The sequence below is a fragment of the Chrysemys picta genome, chromosome 14, assembly GCF_011386835.1.
Source record: "Chrysemys picta bellii isolate R12L10 chromosome 14, ASM1138683v2, whole genome shotgun sequence".
Taxonomy (NCBI): domain Eukaryota; kingdom Metazoa; phylum Chordata; order Testudines; family Emydidae; genus Chrysemys; species Chrysemys picta.
The window spans coordinates 6,464,673-6,480,859 of NC_088804.1; the positions used below are offsets into that span (position 1 = coordinate 6,464,673).

At 55.2% G+C, this 16,187-nt stretch overlaps 1 protein-coding gene across 5 annotated transcripts in view; it reads right to left on the minus strand.

Moving 5' to 3' along the window:
- Positions 1 to 3,857: 3,857 nt before the first annotated feature.
- NDRG4 (NDRG family member 4) overlaps positions 3,858 to 16,187 on the minus strand; it is an 85,152-nt gene continuing 72,822 nt past the window's right edge. For 2 of the 5 annotated variants that reach the window (XM_005309514.5, XM_065566838.1), the window contains 6 exons: positions 15,058 to 15,114; positions 14,915 to 14,966; positions 13,755 to 13,802; positions 12,906 to 12,941; positions 12,541 to 12,592; positions 3,858 to 8,528 (listed from right to left, as the gene is read on the minus strand). In XM_005309514.5, coding sequence (XP_005309571.1) covers positions 8,374 to 8,528; positions 12,541 to 12,592; positions 12,906 to 12,941; positions 13,755 to 13,802; positions 14,915 to 14,966; positions 15,058 to 15,114 — 400 coding nt within the window. In that variant the 3' untranslated portion in view covers positions 3,858 to 8,373. Of the gene's footprint in view, positions 8,529 to 10,805; positions 10,845 to 12,540; positions 12,593 to 12,905; positions 12,942 to 13,754; positions 13,803 to 14,914; positions 14,967 to 15,057; positions 15,115 to 16,187 lie in introns of all 5 variants that reach the window. The other 3 variants (XM_005309516.5, XM_005309513.5, XM_005309515.5) reach the window with 3 other exon arrangements.

Consider the following 16,187-nt stretch of genomic DNA (forward strand, 5'->3'; position numbering starts at 1 on the left):
CACCAGTGAAGTGGGGCTAGGGTTACCATATTTCAGCAAGCAAAAAAGAGGACGGGAAGAGCCCCGCCCCTGTCCTGTCCTAGCCCCGCCCCTGCCCCTCCCACTCCCCCCCTCAGAACTCCCAACCCTTCCCCCCGCTCCTTGTCCCCTGACTGCCCCCTCCTCGGACCCCTGCCCCTAACTGCCCCCCAGGACTCCACCCCCTACCTAAGCCTCCCTGTCTCTTGTCCCCTGACTGCCCCCTCCTGAGACCCTCCCCCCATCCTAACTGCCCCCCTAGGACCCTATTCCCTACCTATACCCTGACTGCCCCAACCCTTATCCACACCCCCATCCCCAGACAGACCCCTGGGACTCCCACGCCACATCCAACCACTCCCCACCCCCTGACAGCCCCCCCCCAAACTCCCGACCCATCTAAACCCCTCTGCTCCCTGTCCCCTGACTGCTCCAATCCCTCTCCCCACTCCTGCCCCCTGACAGCCCCCCCCAGAACTCCCAAACACTCTCCCCCCACTCCTTGTCCCCTGACTGCCCCCTCCTGGGACCCCTGCTCCTAACTGTCCTCCAGAACCCCACTCCCTACCTAAGCCTCCCTGTTCCTTATCACCTAACTGCCCCCCAGGACCCTACCCCCTATCTGTACCCTAACTGCCCAAAACCTTATCCACACCCTCCCCCAGAAAGCCCCCCCCGAACTCCCGACCCCCCCACCCCCTGTCTCTTGACTGCCCCCTCCAAAACCTCCCTGCCCCTTCTCCGACCCCCTGGCCCCCTTGTTGTTGGCCTTCGCCTAATGTCTCTGTGAGCTTGCTCAGGAACGGCCGGAGCCGTTCGTCCCGGCACACTGGGGAGGAGGAGCGGGGGAGGAGCTCCAGACTGCCAGAGGCGATCTGCGAATGCAGGGAGGGAGGGAGGGAAGGAGTGATCTCTGCTGCAGGGGAGAGGAGGAGGGGCTCTCTCTGGCTGTCGGAGCCCCATGCAAGTGGTACCATCGGGCTGGCTGCCCTGTTAGCCGCGCGCGCTCTGCAGGGGGATGAAGTCTGGACATTTACAAATTCCCCCCGGACGCTATTTTTAGCTCAAAAAGCCGGACATGTCCGGGGGAATCCGGACGAATGGTAACCCTAAGTGGGGCCTCCCCCGGGGGGGCAGCAGCCGCCAGAGGCAGCCCCAGGCCCTGGGGTCATTCCGGCGGGACAAACCTTTCCAGTGCTGGGATCTGTGGGGTCCATGCGCAGGCCGTGGGGCCTTGGCGCATAGGGCTCCCGTGGGAGGCTCTCCCAAAACAAAGGGCATACAGTGCTTTGGGAATGCAGCGGGGGGGAGGGTGATTGGGGGGAGTGGGGAGAAGAGATGTCCAAAGGAGCCTGTTTCCCAGAGAGCAGATGTTCAAGGCGGTCCAGCCGCTGGTCCCATTGGAAACACTTGGCCTCAGTGTTCTGGTTTCAGAAGTTTCCAGTTGCATTAAAATTCAAACCCTTTGCTGCTGCTATTTGCAGTAAGAAGTGGGTGAAGTGAGCTAAATCTGTTCTCAGACGGGGTGGTTACGAGAGCAGCCCAGCCGGCAGGGGAATGCCTAGTGTGTGACTCCTACCAGAGCATGTCAGGAGTGAGGTGGCTTTGCGTATGCCCGGCCCGCTGGCAGCAATGTGGGCACCTGTAGGGTTAGATGGGAGCTGATCAGGGTTTTGAGGAAGCCTGCGGAGAAGAGAACTACAAAATCCTAGTGTGGCACCCTAACTACTGGCCCACCTTCCTTTGGAGGTGTCAGCGGGAACTGCGACCTACTGCAGCAGGGCGAATGTCAGATACTAACTCAGGCTTCTAGTGACATTGGAGAAAATAGCTCCCGGACCATCCGTAAGGAATATACATACCTGAGAACTGTCCTACTTGTCTCTGCCCTGGCCTTTCAATCTGACACGGGCACTGGAAAAGCCACACACCCCATCACATAAGGGTACAGTACAATAAGGCTACTGAGACCAAGATTCCCAATCCCATTCAATCACTTATGACCCTTATTCTGATGGAGCCTTATTCTGATGTAGCCCTTTTAGAGGGAAGTTGACGATTAGACCACTCCCCAAAGCTCTCTGAAGGGACCGCCCCCCCAGCTCCCTGCAAGGGAAACTCCAGGGCAGACAGAAGAGAACAAGGTTTCCTGTTTGTTCTGAAAGGCTCCTAGCCAAACTCATTGCCAGTTTGGTTTTAGAGATAATGCAGCATGTTCCTGCGTTTCCCCCTTTCGCTTCCCAACCCAGCGTGCTTGCGAAGGGCCGGATTCTGCTGCTGGGAATTCAGTGCCATTGATTTCCGTGGAACCAGGATTAAGCCGGATTTTAGAGAAGTGCCACCAGCTCTTTCTTTGTCTCTTGGGCCTCTTGCAGAAATCATCTGCAAACACTTGGAAGGTGGTAAGGTGATCGGGAACAGCCAGCATGGATTTGTAAAGAACAAATCGTGTCAAACCAATCTGATAGCTTTCTTCGATAGGATAACGAGTCTTGTGGATAAGGGAGAAGCGGTGGATGTGGTATACCTCGACTTTAGTAAGGCATTTGATACGGTCTCGCATGATATTCTTATCGATAAACTAGGCAAATACAATTTAGATGGGGCTACTATAAGGTGGGTGCATAACTGGCTGGATAACCGTACTCAGAGAGTTGTTATTAATGGTTCCCAATCCTGCTGGAAAGGCATAACAAGTGGGGTTCCACAGAGGTCTGTTTTGGGACTGGCTCTGTTCAATATCTTCATCAACGACTTAGATATTGGCATAGAAAGTACGCTTATTAAGTTTGCAGATGATGCCAAACTGGGAGGGATTGCAACTGCTTTGGAGGACAGGGTCATAATTCAAAATGATCTGGACAAATTGGAGAAATGGTCTGAGGTAAACAGGATGAAGTTTAACGAAGACAAATGCAAAGTACTCCACTTAGGAAGGAACAATCAGTTTCACACATGCAGAATGGGAAGAGACTGTCTAGGAAGGAGTACGGCACAAAGGGATCTAGGGGTTATAGTGGACCACAAGCTAAACATGAGTCAACAGTGTGATGCTGTTGCAAAAAAAGCAAACATGATTCTGGGATGTATTAACAGGTGTGTTGTGAGCAAGACACGAGAAGTCATTCTTCCGCTCTACTCTGCGCTGGTTAGGCCTCAGCTGGAGTATTGTGTCCAGTTCTGGGCACCGCATTTCAAGAAAGATGTGGAGAAATTGGAAAGGGTCCAGAGAAGAGCAACAAGAATGATTAAAGGTCTTGAGAACATAACCTATGAAGGAAGGCGAAAGAATTGGGTTTGTTTAGTTTGGAAAAGAGAAGACAGAGGGGACATGATAGCAGTTTTCAGGTATCTAAAAGGGTCATAAGGAGGAGGGAGAAAACTTGTTCACCTTAGCTTCTAAGGATAGAACAAGAAGCAATGGGCTTAAACTGCAGCAAGGGAGGTCTAGGTTGGACATTAGGAAAAAGTTCCTAACTGTCGGGGTGGTTAAGCACTGGGATAAATTGCCTAGGGAGGTTGTGGAATCTCCATCTCTGGAGATATTTAAGAGTAGGTTAGATAAATGTCTATCAGGGATGGTCTAGACAGTATTTGGTCCTGCCATGAGGGCAGGGGACTGGACTCAATGACCTCTCGAGGTCCCTTCCAGTCCTAGAATCTATGAATCTATGAATAAAACCCAGTCTGACCAGCCTAGATACTTCTCCAGAGTGGTTTACTTGCCCTGCAGTAATCACCCCCCTCCACCTCGCATTTTGGTCCCTGGGAGAAGGTTAGTACCCCCCACACACAAAAATACACATAACACTGAGAAATACAAAAGCAGGAGAGTCTGCTGGGTTCTTCTTAATGTCTTTATTAGTTTTCGACACAGTAATCCTTTCTACATCAACCATTTTTTCTTCCATTTTACATTTTTGTAGTCGTCTGTAAATACCATGGCATCAATGCAACTTTCTGAGCATCAACCATCTTAATGCACAAAAATATAAGGATTCACCTCATACAGAAGTCTGAAATTCAGTAAATTCCACCTTAACCAGGAAAAAAGAAAAAACTCAAAACCAAACCCAGAACAAAATTACAGCCAGAACACCTTAAATGTTAAAACCACACATTTGTTACCAGTTGCTACAAGAACGAAAGAAAGAGGGGGGAAAAAATCCAATATATATATTATGTATAGGTATTTATATATATATTATCTGAAAGGACACACTAAAAAACAAAAACAAGAAAAATTGCAGCAGTATCTACAGTAAAAAGAATTCCTACTAGCTTTCAAACATTCACATTTAATGTTCAGAAGGAAGCACACGGAAAAACAGAGTCTGGGACAAACTAATACACAACAGAGAGTTTCTAGAATGCTTGTGGTGATGTCATACCATTTCAATGCACTATGTGTGTGTGTGTGTGGCGTGTGTGTTCTGTATTTATCCAGAGACGCACACTCTCCTAGATAGCATATGCGTGAAAGAGACAGCGTGTCTGGAACACCATGGCATGTTGAATGCTGTCTCTCTTTTTATCTCTAATAGAATTTCTTCTTGCTGCTAGTATGATCAGCTTTGAATCTGTTCCCTCCAGCTCCTAGTGTGGCAAGCCAGGCAGCTGAGGCGCCCTGTAGGGGCTGTGTGGTCACAAAGGACCAGAATGGAAGTTGGGTGTGTCAAAGGGACTGGAGCCCCAGCATCTGAGATGGTGCGTGCTCAGTACCTCATTAACTGGCTCTGCAGCGTTCCAGTGCGGTGAGTTGGCATTCACTGGCTGAAATGGCACAGAATGCCACTGGATGTGTTCCTCGTGGGCTTCTGTAGTCCCTTGGACTTCATCTTATGGTCCATTTCCCCCCTCCTCTGGCCCAGGGGCAATGCAACAGGAAGGGGAGGGTTCTCATCCTGACATAAAAAATATGGCACTCCCATGCGGGCGTGGCTCACGCCTGGCCCACTGGTTTGTGGCCTCCCTTGGCGACTCACTTTTGCCTGGGACATGGTGGAAGGAGACAGTGGCTGATCCCGGGAATGTCTTGCATACATGTCAGCTCTTGTTTCTCTCCCTGCCCCCCAGGGCTGGTGCAAAAGGAACTGTTCTAGAGCCATGCAGAGGGACTGCACGCGGGCTGTACGTGTGCAGTCCCTCTGTTTTGGGGGCAGATCCCCACAGCCAGGTGACCCTGCGGGGCTAATATGAAGTTTCGGCAGCCCTTACATACAAAGTACATGATAACGTAGCTCCCCTTACCCCAGACGCCCTCCCAAGCACTCCTCACCCTCTACATACAAGGCGCTGACAACCAAGGGAATCCCATTGACGGGTGAGACTAGGGAAATTGCCACTCCCAACACACCAACTAGACCCTGGAACAAACTGGCTAACAAGCCATTTACCGGATGGAATCAAAAATGCTCAGCTGCATGTCATGGGCCCTGTACTGCTAACAGCTCACAGAGATTCTCCTTTAGCTTGAGTGGGTAGGGCTGGGCTTTTGGAACAAGAGGATCTGTGTTCAGTTCCCCGCTGTCGCCAGGACATTCTGAGCAGCCATACAGCACAGAGACATGGATTTGTTACAATGCAATTTGCATTCACATCCTGTGCACCAGACCCAAACCACTCTGAGCCCCAGCTCCTCGGGACGGATCACAGACATGCAGGAACCTCACCAACTTGGAATGGATCCAGCCACAACACTGAGGAAGAACCAAGCCCTGGACAGCCGCTCAGCATGGAACGCCAAGCGACAAATGAGTCCGACACAATGAGAATGGGGCGTGCGGGGAGAGGTGTTGGCTCTGGGGGTTTCCCACCAGAATCTGGGGAGCAAAACACTGACTGATGCAGACTCACATATCCCCGGGAAAGCTGGTACCCACTTGCCCTGAGTCCACTGTGCCAACCACAGCAACACTGGCACAAAGCCAAGAAACCAGGCCTCACGCCTGCCTAGCAGTGGGCATAGGATGCCAAGTTCAAAGCCCAACTCACCTAGACTAACAGTAAACAGAACAAACTGGGACAAATTACTGACTTCATTCAGCTAGTAAAGGACACACAGTCAGTGGGAGAGACTCATTTCTTGAGTCCAGGCTGCCTGCTTGTGGGATGCACACAACACCCAATGAAGGCATGGCCCAATCACGTAAAGATGCCTCACCCATTCGCTAGAACTTAGCCCAGTTGTGGTAGGTGCTGTACAAACCCCCTGGAAGATGCTTTTGTCCAGTGCTTAGTTTGTGATGAAAGCGGTACCAGGGCTCAAGCAATGTTTTTACTTTCATAACGGATGTGGCAAGCCCAGAAGTGCCGGGGCTCTGAACTGCCAAGCCTAGAGGTGCCGGGAATCAGCCCTGGCGGGCTCTGGCACAAATTAAGCCCTGCTTTTGTCCCTTGGGCGGGCTATCCCCAGCACATGGCCTGTAAATACGACAATCGTCCACCAACAGAGCACAAAGCAGCAACAGAACAAGAGCAGCTGCCCCGCCAGCCTCTGGACCCTTCCTATAGGTTCCTGGAGCGTTCGCTTCTAACAGCCTTTCTGGAGAGCAGAAACAGAGCTCACGTTAAGGGAGGGAGAAAGAACCTGCACAGGCAGCAGCCCTGTCCTGGAAATCACCACCACCCGCCCCTGCATAAGTGTCCTCCATTCTCTGGCCCCAACATCCTGCTCCGGGCAGCACTGCTGGGTGCCGGGAAGGAGCTTTTCCCTTGTGAACCTTGGCTCGGTATGGGAGGGAGGGGGAGGCGCAGAGACTGCCCAGGAGTTTAGTCTGGTTTTGGTTACTGTCGTTGATTGTCCTTCTTGCAAAAAAGAATTGTACAGGGGACGTGTGTGCGCACAAGTCACAAACGCACGCACGGGCACCCCTGGGCTCCGTACTGCCACGGAGCACCTGGGAGCTTAGTTTATAGCACTGGCTCGTGCGTGACTATTCATTGGTTCGAAATGCGTCCGGGGCAAATTTAAGATCCTGTGACTTGGGCGCTTTCTCAGCACCAGAAAGGGCAGAGCTCGCCAGGTCTCACTGCGTGTAGGTATTTCTTGGGGCATCGTTATTTTGATTATATGTTTTGACAGATCTCACCCCGGCAGCATTTGGGTGTCTTTTAGGGGAGGGGCTAATGCCCAGTCCTCATGACATGTCACTTCCTGCCTTAAAACAATTCTACTTCCTGTTTTGGATGGACAGGCCAGAGGGCTAGGAAGGAAGGCCCCGGGGAGCCATTCTGCAGAGCAGTTACCTTCTGTATTGCTCTTTCCACGGCTAGGCAAATGCTTCGTTTTCAGCATGACCAGGATTAAATCCCAGTGGGCAGCGACATTTTAAAACCCGGATTTCTCAAGCCCTTTTTGTTTCTTCCTCCCCATCTCCCACATTAACCCAACGATGCATGGAGCCACCCTGGGTACCGCTACCAGTGACACTCAACAACATGGATCCGAAGAAGTGGGCTGTAGTCCACGAAAGCTTATGCTCTAATAAATTTGTTAGTCTCTAAGGTGCCACAAGTACTCCTGTTCTTTTTGTGGATACAGACTAACACGGCTGCTACTCTGAAACCTGTCAACAACATGGAGTGTTTAAGCCATGTAAACGCTGTGTGGGGCTTTGCCCCCTCTAGTGGCTGAACCATTTATAGCAGTTTAGGAGCGTACTATGGCTAATTGAGGTGGTCTTTTTAGCTCAAGTGGTAGGGATTCATGCTTTTGGCTCTTGGGATCCTAGGTTCAATTCTCCCGGGGGCAGGTCAATCGGAGAAAAAAAAAAAAAAAGACGGTGGTGATCAGTGGAAGGGGGGGCCATGCTACATTGAACTCTGAGCAGTTTATTTAAACAAACCAGCCCAGATTGTTATGAACACCCCACCTCAGGTGACAGAATTGTGATGAGCCTTTCGGTGACCATGGACACGTACGGGATTACGTGCTTGCTTGAGCTTTCCTGCCGCTGGCCAATTCGCGGACACTTCCCCCCGGTGACCTTAGGAACCCGAGCCTTCGGCTAACACGCTACGTAAGTGGCGGGGCCGAAGAACCCTATGGACCTGACCCCTGGAGAGATTTGTTACTGCTGGACTGACAACAGGATAACGTCACTAATTCAAAGTTGCAGCTATAGCTAGAGGTGGACTGAACTGTTGGTCTTATAATGTTACTTCCCATCTCCCCTTTTTTATGTAATATTAAAAGGAAAAAAAAATAAAACCCGACGAGAAAGAAAATGAACCCCCAACACGGTAACTGTTGGAAGCCGAACAGGATGGCCGTTTGGATGGTGACTCGATGCAGAACGATGCTAAATGTCTCCGGCAGAGGAGGAAGAGGAGACAGCGGAGGGACCAAAGACCTCAGCACGATACCTCCATGGTGTGGTTGATCTGCCCCATGGCCTCGCTGCTTTCCGAGTGGGTGCAGGCCCGGGGGTGGTTGCCATCCACCGAGCTGGCGCTGGTGAGGGAGGCAGTGCGGGAGCGGGCCAGCCGGGTCATGCTGGCCGAGGGCACTGGGGAGGGAGGGGAGATAGGGGGGAAGGGGACAGAGGGAGAAAAAGATGGTTAGGGATTTCACCCGGGGCCTGCAAGGAGGACTCGAGCAGACACGACACACAAGCAAAGCCGACACTGGTGAAGTGACGGGCTCTCCAGCCCGCCGAGTGAAGCGCCATTCTCTCAGCCTCTGCATACCGAGATGCCAGCTTCCAACTGCTCAAGCTTGAAGCATGCGGTGTTACAAGAGACGAGCTGCTACCGGCCTGTGATGGAGGGCAGCGGGGGTCCATTAATCCATCTGTCACTGGGATGGGGGGGGTGGGGGGGCAGACGACTCCTGCTGCTAAGCCCAGGTATCTGGACTGTGTGGGAACAGACTATTAGAGGGGCTGCAGCCCAGCCTCCAATTCCCGGTAGGAGTTTGCACCAGAGGTTTTAACACGTGATATTTTGCCCCTTTGGGCAGTCAGGTGTCCTAAAGACTGAGGCTCTGGGCCTTAACACCCAACTGGTTCGCTAGCTGGTCTGTGCGCAGAGCCTCTGATATGGCCGTGAAAATCCCCACGCACAAGAACGCCGGAATGCCACTGTGCACTCACCATGATCAGGGCTTCGGTGAAACGTACCCCTCCTAGTGCAACGCACAAGGGGTGGTGACTTGTCTTGTGCCTTAAATGCAGGGGCAAGGAGGTCTCAGCCTTCTGCACTGCTCCACCCTGCTTTTCAATCACTGTGCGGTGCCATTTTGCCCTATAGGGCGTATTATCCACAATGGGGACCCTGGGGGTTCTGCCTGGCACTGCGGGTGGGGAACACTGACTTGGAGCTGCTCCCTACAGAGAGGGTATAATAGGGGAGACCGTTCAATGCTAAATGGACATGGGAAATGGGATCCGTCCTGTCCCCATCCTGTCAGACTGGGACCCCCCACTGCTACTAGAACCCCCCCGAGCAGATGTCAGGAAGGAGACACCCCCGCAGCAATGAACTAGTGCAGGTACGTTTGGTGAATGTGGCTTATTCCCAATGGATGTGGGAGTAAGAGCCAAAGTGGGATGGAAGCCACATTAGCCCACCTGTGCCATTTGTCTACATCCGGGGGGCCATGAAAGCAGGCTGGTCTCTCTCGGGCTCTCATGCACTAGCCCCCTGGTGGATTTCAGAGTCCCAGCCCCACGGGGGGAAGCTGTAAGCCCACCACGCCCCCAACATCCGGCAGACGCTCTTAGGCCGTGATGCTGTTCTGAGATTCCCATCTGCATCGGGTTCGGAAAGACACCACATGTGCGGCCAAGAAAAGCAGCGAATTATTCTCATGGGGGTGTTTCCATCAGGTGGGCTCTGAATGCACTTTACCAGGACAGGACATCCCTAAATCCTCCCTGAGACAGGGGGCATGTTCGCCAGGACCCCCTGCTGCAGCTGAGCCGGCGTCCTGGGCCGCAGAGCAGCCAGGAGGCAAAGGACCCAATTCAGTGCAGCAGAGAACTGATTCACTGCTCCAGTCCTGGCCTTTAGAGCAGCCACGGGGTCTCCTCCCTGGTTTGGGGTCCCAGGTTAAGCAGCCTTCTCCTGCCACCCTGGGAGGGGATGGAGAAGTGGCACAGGAATCGGCCCCTCCCCTCCCCGCTAACACCTCTCCAGCCTTTGCAAGCAGCTCAGGGCGCGTGTCAGGTAGGCAAGCGAGGGGCAGTAGCCCTGGGACCCCTCGAGCCAGCCCACCTGCCAGGCTGCTTCTCCAGTCGAGGTGGGGGCAGCAGCCTGGACCCAGCCGGGGAAACCTGGAGCATCCCTGAGCTTCCCAGCCGGGCTCCCACCCTTACTATCAACACGCACAAGCAAAATCCACAGCTGGCCGCTAGCCCTGGCGAACGGAGCACCCAGCGGCACCAGCCGCTGCCAGCAGCAGGAGTGGAGGATGCTGCCATGAACAGGTGCCCCTTAATGCCTATTCCCAGCTGCGGGTAGAGATCCCAAGGGCTCGGATTCCAAGCAGGGAGGGTGCTCCCCACCCGGCCTGCCTCCCCCAGTAGCTATTCCCCCACCCCCGCCGCCTAGTCCCATCCTCATCCCTGGCTTGGCCTCTTCCACAGCTTGCCTGAGACTTTTCCACTCTGGGAAGCCTCTGCAGCTCTTTCTGCCACCGCTCCTCTCCTGGAGAGGGTGGGACTGGAGGGCGGCTGGGGGCGGGCATGGGAGCACAGCCCTCCCCGCAGCGATGCACATGGAGTTGGGGGACGGGGGCGCATGCAGCGGATGGGGAGGAGGGTGAGCAGCAGTGACAGGGGTACCTGCTCCTCCACTCAGCCTCCGATCCTTCAAGTACGCAACTAAGGGAGAGACAGAGAGCGGGGGGGAGGAGGGGAGTAGGGGGAGACAAGAAACGTTGGGAGAGAAAGAGAGCGTCAGCATTCGATCTGCCCCAAAACCAAACAACTGGGACGGCAACCACAACACGGAGAGAGCGGGAGGGAGAGAGACAGATGGCAGGAAGGATTACGCGCGCGCGCACACACACACACACACACACACCTCTACGCATCCACACACCCCATCTACACACCCATGCACATACCCACCCTATCTCTACGCACACCCATCCACACCCCATCTACACACACCCCATCTCTATGCATCCACACACCCCATCTACAACGCCTCCCCCCCCCACACACACACCCCATCTACACAGACACGCACACCCTGTCTACACCCCCAGGCCCCCTGTCTACACCCCTACACACATACCGTCTACACCCACACCCACATACACACCCATCCCCCATCTATACACCCTCCCCAACTACCCCCTCTATCTATACTCACACACGCTCGCTCTCTCCTGGGGGCTAGCCCAGGAATGTGCACAAGGCAAGGAAAGTCGCAATCTGACTGGACAACGCTCACCCCCACGTCTCTGCCTTTCTCCCAGAACCATCCAAGGGACCGCACGGGTCTCCGCTAGGGGCAGCCAGAATGAAGCGATGCTGGTTCCTGGCCACCCCCCGGAGACCCCAGAGCGGCCAAGGCCTGAGAGAGCAGAGGGGTCAGGGGAATCTCAGCTCAGTCCCAGACTCCTCCATTCCCCCAATGGGGAATCAGAGCTGGCACTGACACCCCCCAGTGCCAGGCAGGGTCCTGCGGACAGGCCCCTTTGTCCTGCTCGAAGGTGGCAGCAGTGTTGGTGGCAAGGGGGCTGCTGGGCAGCAGGTAGGGTAGTGCTGGGCCTGGGACAGCCCCCTGCCCGCATTCCCCCGCTACCTGCACTGCTTCGCAAGGAAGTTCTGATGCCCTTTGCTGTGGGGCCTGATCCTGAGGTGCCCGCAGCTCCCACCAGGCAGTGAGAGCTCAGCCCCCAGGGAGACCAGGCCTCTTGGGCTGGAACTGGCTTTTTAAGGGCTCTCTGCCCTCCTGCCTCCCTCCAAGGGACTACCTGCCGCCCCTGTCCCCGGAGAGCAGAGCAACGCTAATTAACCTGCAAAGAGCAGGGACTGAGCACGGTGCCCAGAGAGCCCATGGGGAGGCAGCCATGCTGTCTCACTGATCTGTGCTTTTCACACGCACCCCGAGTGCCGAAAACCAGCTCGGTTCTCCCCTCCCGGGTTCCCTCGGCCCAGGAGCCTAGCAGGGGCTTCCAGCCCAGGGCACACACTCACACAACGGGCAGTGACTCTACGCAGGCAGGACAGGGGGCAACTTAATCGAACAGCCGTGCTGTCAGCACAGCGCCGTGGGGGCAGAGCGTTGGCGTGCTGGGGGCTCCGGGCACCGCACCGTGCCAGGCTGAGTGTCGCACACACACAGAGATGGGTACCCCCTCCCCCACGCCCCTGTAAGCATGTGCCCAGCCACCCACCTGTGCCCTTACACACACAGTGCAGTGGGAAAGACAACTACACACACCGGCATGCACAAACGTTTACACACCGGCCCATGTGTAGGGCACATTCCCACCACCCTGCGCACACCCGTCCCCCCCAGGCAGATCCACACTCACACCCACACACACCTGGCACCTGCACTTACTGTAACCCATCCCTTGCAGGAAGTACTTAAAGGCTTCGGTCAGTTTTCCGGGCTGTTGGAGGGGAAGAGAAGAAAAACAAGGCTGAAAGGGCAGGAGGAGACGCTGGCTGTTGTTGAGACACAGACTGAAGCCCTCCCTCACCAAACCCAGGCCAAGAGACCCCATCCCCAGCAGCCCCTCCCCGGTAACCCCCCTTCCCAGGCCACGAGGCAGGGATCCCGCCGCCCCCTCCAGCCCCCCCCCCACACACAGACACCTCTGCCTGCTGCTCCAGGAGCGGCACACAGCCAGGGTGGTGTGGGGCTGAGGCCCAGGGTGGGGGGAGAGAGGAGAAAGAGCGGGGGCGGGGGGCTGGAGGACTCACCTGTGTGACTTGTGGGAGCCCCCCAGAGTCGGCCATCTGGAGGGGAAAACAGAACTCTGTTAGCGGAGGGCCCCAGGGACACCTCTACTGGCACCCGGGCTCAGAGTCCAGCCCCCCACCCCCATCCCACCCGCTGCATGGACATTTCGGTGGCTGCCGGGGCAGTCTGCAGGGACCCTCTTCCAACCTGGCTGCGCAGGGGGCACCCAGCGAGGTGGGCATGGGCGCTCAGGAGAGGCGGGGGGATGGACAAGGTGCCCAAAGAGCCCTTTCCCTGCTAGAACACCCCAGTCATCTGTGTGCGGGGGACAGGCCGCAGGGACACGGCGGGGCCATTTACTGCAGACCACTCCTGCGAGAGGTCAGCTGTGTCCATAGAGGGACAGCTAGCAAGTCCTGATCCCTGAGTCCAGCTAGCAGAGCTGTTGGGGGAGGGGCGGGCAGGAGAGATTTGGCATAACGGGGGGAGGGGGAGCTGTAGGGCGAGACTGAGGGGTTTGAACGGAGCTGGGGGGGGCAGGGCTGGTGTAGCGGGGGACTCCAGGAGTTTGAGGGGACTGAGGGGTTTGAACGGAGCTGTGGGGGGGCGCAGCGCTGGTGTAGCGGGGGACTGTAGGGCAGGACTGAGGGGTGTTGGCAGAGTGAGGGGGGCGCAGCGCTGGTGTAGCGGGGGACTCCATGGCGGGTCTGAGGGGCGTTGGCAGAGCTAGGGGGGGTTTCGGGAGAGGAATAGCAAGGCAGGCCAAGAGGCGCTGGTAGAAATCAGAGGGAGAAATCTGCACCACTCATCCCCGGCTGATGGCCAGCCCGCCCCGCGCAGTGGGCAGACAGCTGATGGACCCAGATTACCTTCAAGAATGTGGTGTTGATTGGATCCAGCTTGGAGTTACACTCCACCTGTCAAGGAGAAGAGCAGAGCTGAGGAAGGTCAGAGAGCAGAGCGCTGGGGATTCCCGCCACACCTCCACGGCAAACGTTTTTAACCATTGGAACTATTTACCAGGGTCGTGATGGATTCTCCAGCACTGGCAACTTTAAATCAAGACTGTCTGGTTTTCTAAAAGATCTGCTCTGGGAATTAGGTTGGGGAAAGTCTCTGGCTTTGGAATCTATGAATCGAAGGCTGCCTCACCCTTTGACTCTGTCCCAGACCGGCCTTGCTCTCCGTGCGCCCAGAGCTAATTCTCCTTCCTGGGGCAAGAAAGCAAGACAGAGAGAGCCAGAAAGTAGCTGAGGGATTCCTCCATTGGCCTTTGCAGTTGGGTTCTCCGAGACACAACGCCCTGTGGCTACAGCATCCATGCCAGGCGGGGCTCGGCTCGGGGTGAATCTGAGATGCAGGTGGAGGCTGGGACTTGGAGAGAGCAGCCTTGCCTGCAGAAAGTGTCCTGCAGGGTGGGGCGACGGCCCCCCAGTGTCCGTAGGGAAGGACTGACTTACTCCGTGTCTGCCTGCAACGGGGAGCAGTAGGGGGCGGAGAAGGGAAAGTGGCAGGGATGGGGGCATGCAAGGGTGCTGGGGGGAAACCCTGTGGAAAACGGGAATTCGTTCTGCAAAAAACCGGGAGAGCGGGGAGAAGAGAGAGAGATGCTGAGAGAGAGGGAGAAGACAGGGACGTACAGCAAAGGAAAAAGAAAATCAAAACGTCGACGAATTTTGTTTTTCACCCCGCTCGAGAAGAAACCGACTCTCAGGGAGCGAGGGAATGAGAAACCGCTCGGTGCAGAAGAGAGAGCGGAGGTGCAGCGGGGGAGAGAATCTGGCATCCTGCCTTAGTCCGGGGAGCCGGTTTAAATCTCCCTAGCGTGAAGGCTGGTGTATCGGAACAGCCTGAAAGTGGCACAGGATGCCAAGGGTCTGGGCAGGACACGACAGCGCCCTAGGAATGCCCGCTCCTGCCAGGAGGAGAAGGTGTGCTGGTGGCAGGCTGGGGAGGGATGTCTCTTGTCTGTGTCTGGGCATCCGGTGACCCTCCTAGCAGGCAGCATGGGGTTTAACCCTTTACTCACCACCCCATCTTCGGCAGGCGCGTTGTCCCCCACCACCAGCATGACGGGGCAGCTGGAAACACCAAGAGGAGGAGAGTGGTCAGAGGCTTGGTCTTTAACACCCGGTTGCAATTCAGCCCCACTGGGACCAGCATGCGACTTACCGAAGTGTTTTCGCATTGGGGACAGTCCCAGGCCGGTTAATGTCCAGGTCTCTGCGGCTGAGGGGGAGAGAGGGGGGCCAGAGGTTAATGCCCCAGAGCAAAATGGCAGAGCTCCCAGAATACCCATAAACAAAGCACGCCGGCAGCTTCCCCGGCCTGAAAGCGCCTCTCCGTCCGGACACAAGAGGGCAGCAGAACCCAGCCCAACTCATGGAAACGTGGAGTGATGGTCTCCGAACCCCAGCACATACCACAATGGCAAACTCTTGGCACAAGCGCTGAGTTCCCAAGGTCAGAGGAGTTAAAGAGACTCTTGGCCGTCTTCCTGCTGCCATTGCAACCATGCGTACCCCACATGGCCCCAGGCCTGCGGCTGGGCCAAACCACTTGCCTGACACCCGCTGCCCAGAATGGGGCTGACCGGTTTGGCCCACCACCCCCTGCCCAAAGCAGGGCTGGCTCACATGCCCCACCATTCCCCAGCCCAGAGCATAGAATCACAGAAGGGTGGGCCTGGAAGAGACTTCAACAGGGCATCTAGTCCAGTCCCCTGCATTGAACGCAGGACGACATAATAACTAGACCATCCCTGACAGGTGTTTGTCCAACCTGTTCTTAAAAACCTCCAATGATGGAGATTCCACAGCCTCCCTAGGCAATTTATTCCAGTGCTTAACCACCCTGACAGTGAGGAAGTTTTTCCTAATGTCCAACCTAAACCTCCCTTGCTGCAATTTAAGCCCGTTGCTTCTTGTCCCATCCTCAGAGGGTAGAGAGAACAATTTTTCTCCCTCCTTGTAACAACCTTTTATGTACTTCAACGTGTCCCCTCTCAGTCTTCCCTTCTCCAGACTAAACAAACCCAGTTCTTTCAACCTTCCCTCACAGGTCATGTTTTCTAGACCTTTAATCATTTTTGTTGCTCTTCTCTGGACTTTCTCCAATTTGTCCACATCTTTCCTGAAATGTGGCATCCTGAACTGGACACAATACTCCAGCTGAGGCCTTATCAGCGTGGTGTAGAGCGGAAGAATTACTTCTCGCGTCTTGCTTACAGCGCTCCGACTAATACATCCCAGAATGATGTTTGCTTTTTTTGCAACAGTGTTACACTGTTGACTTATATTTAG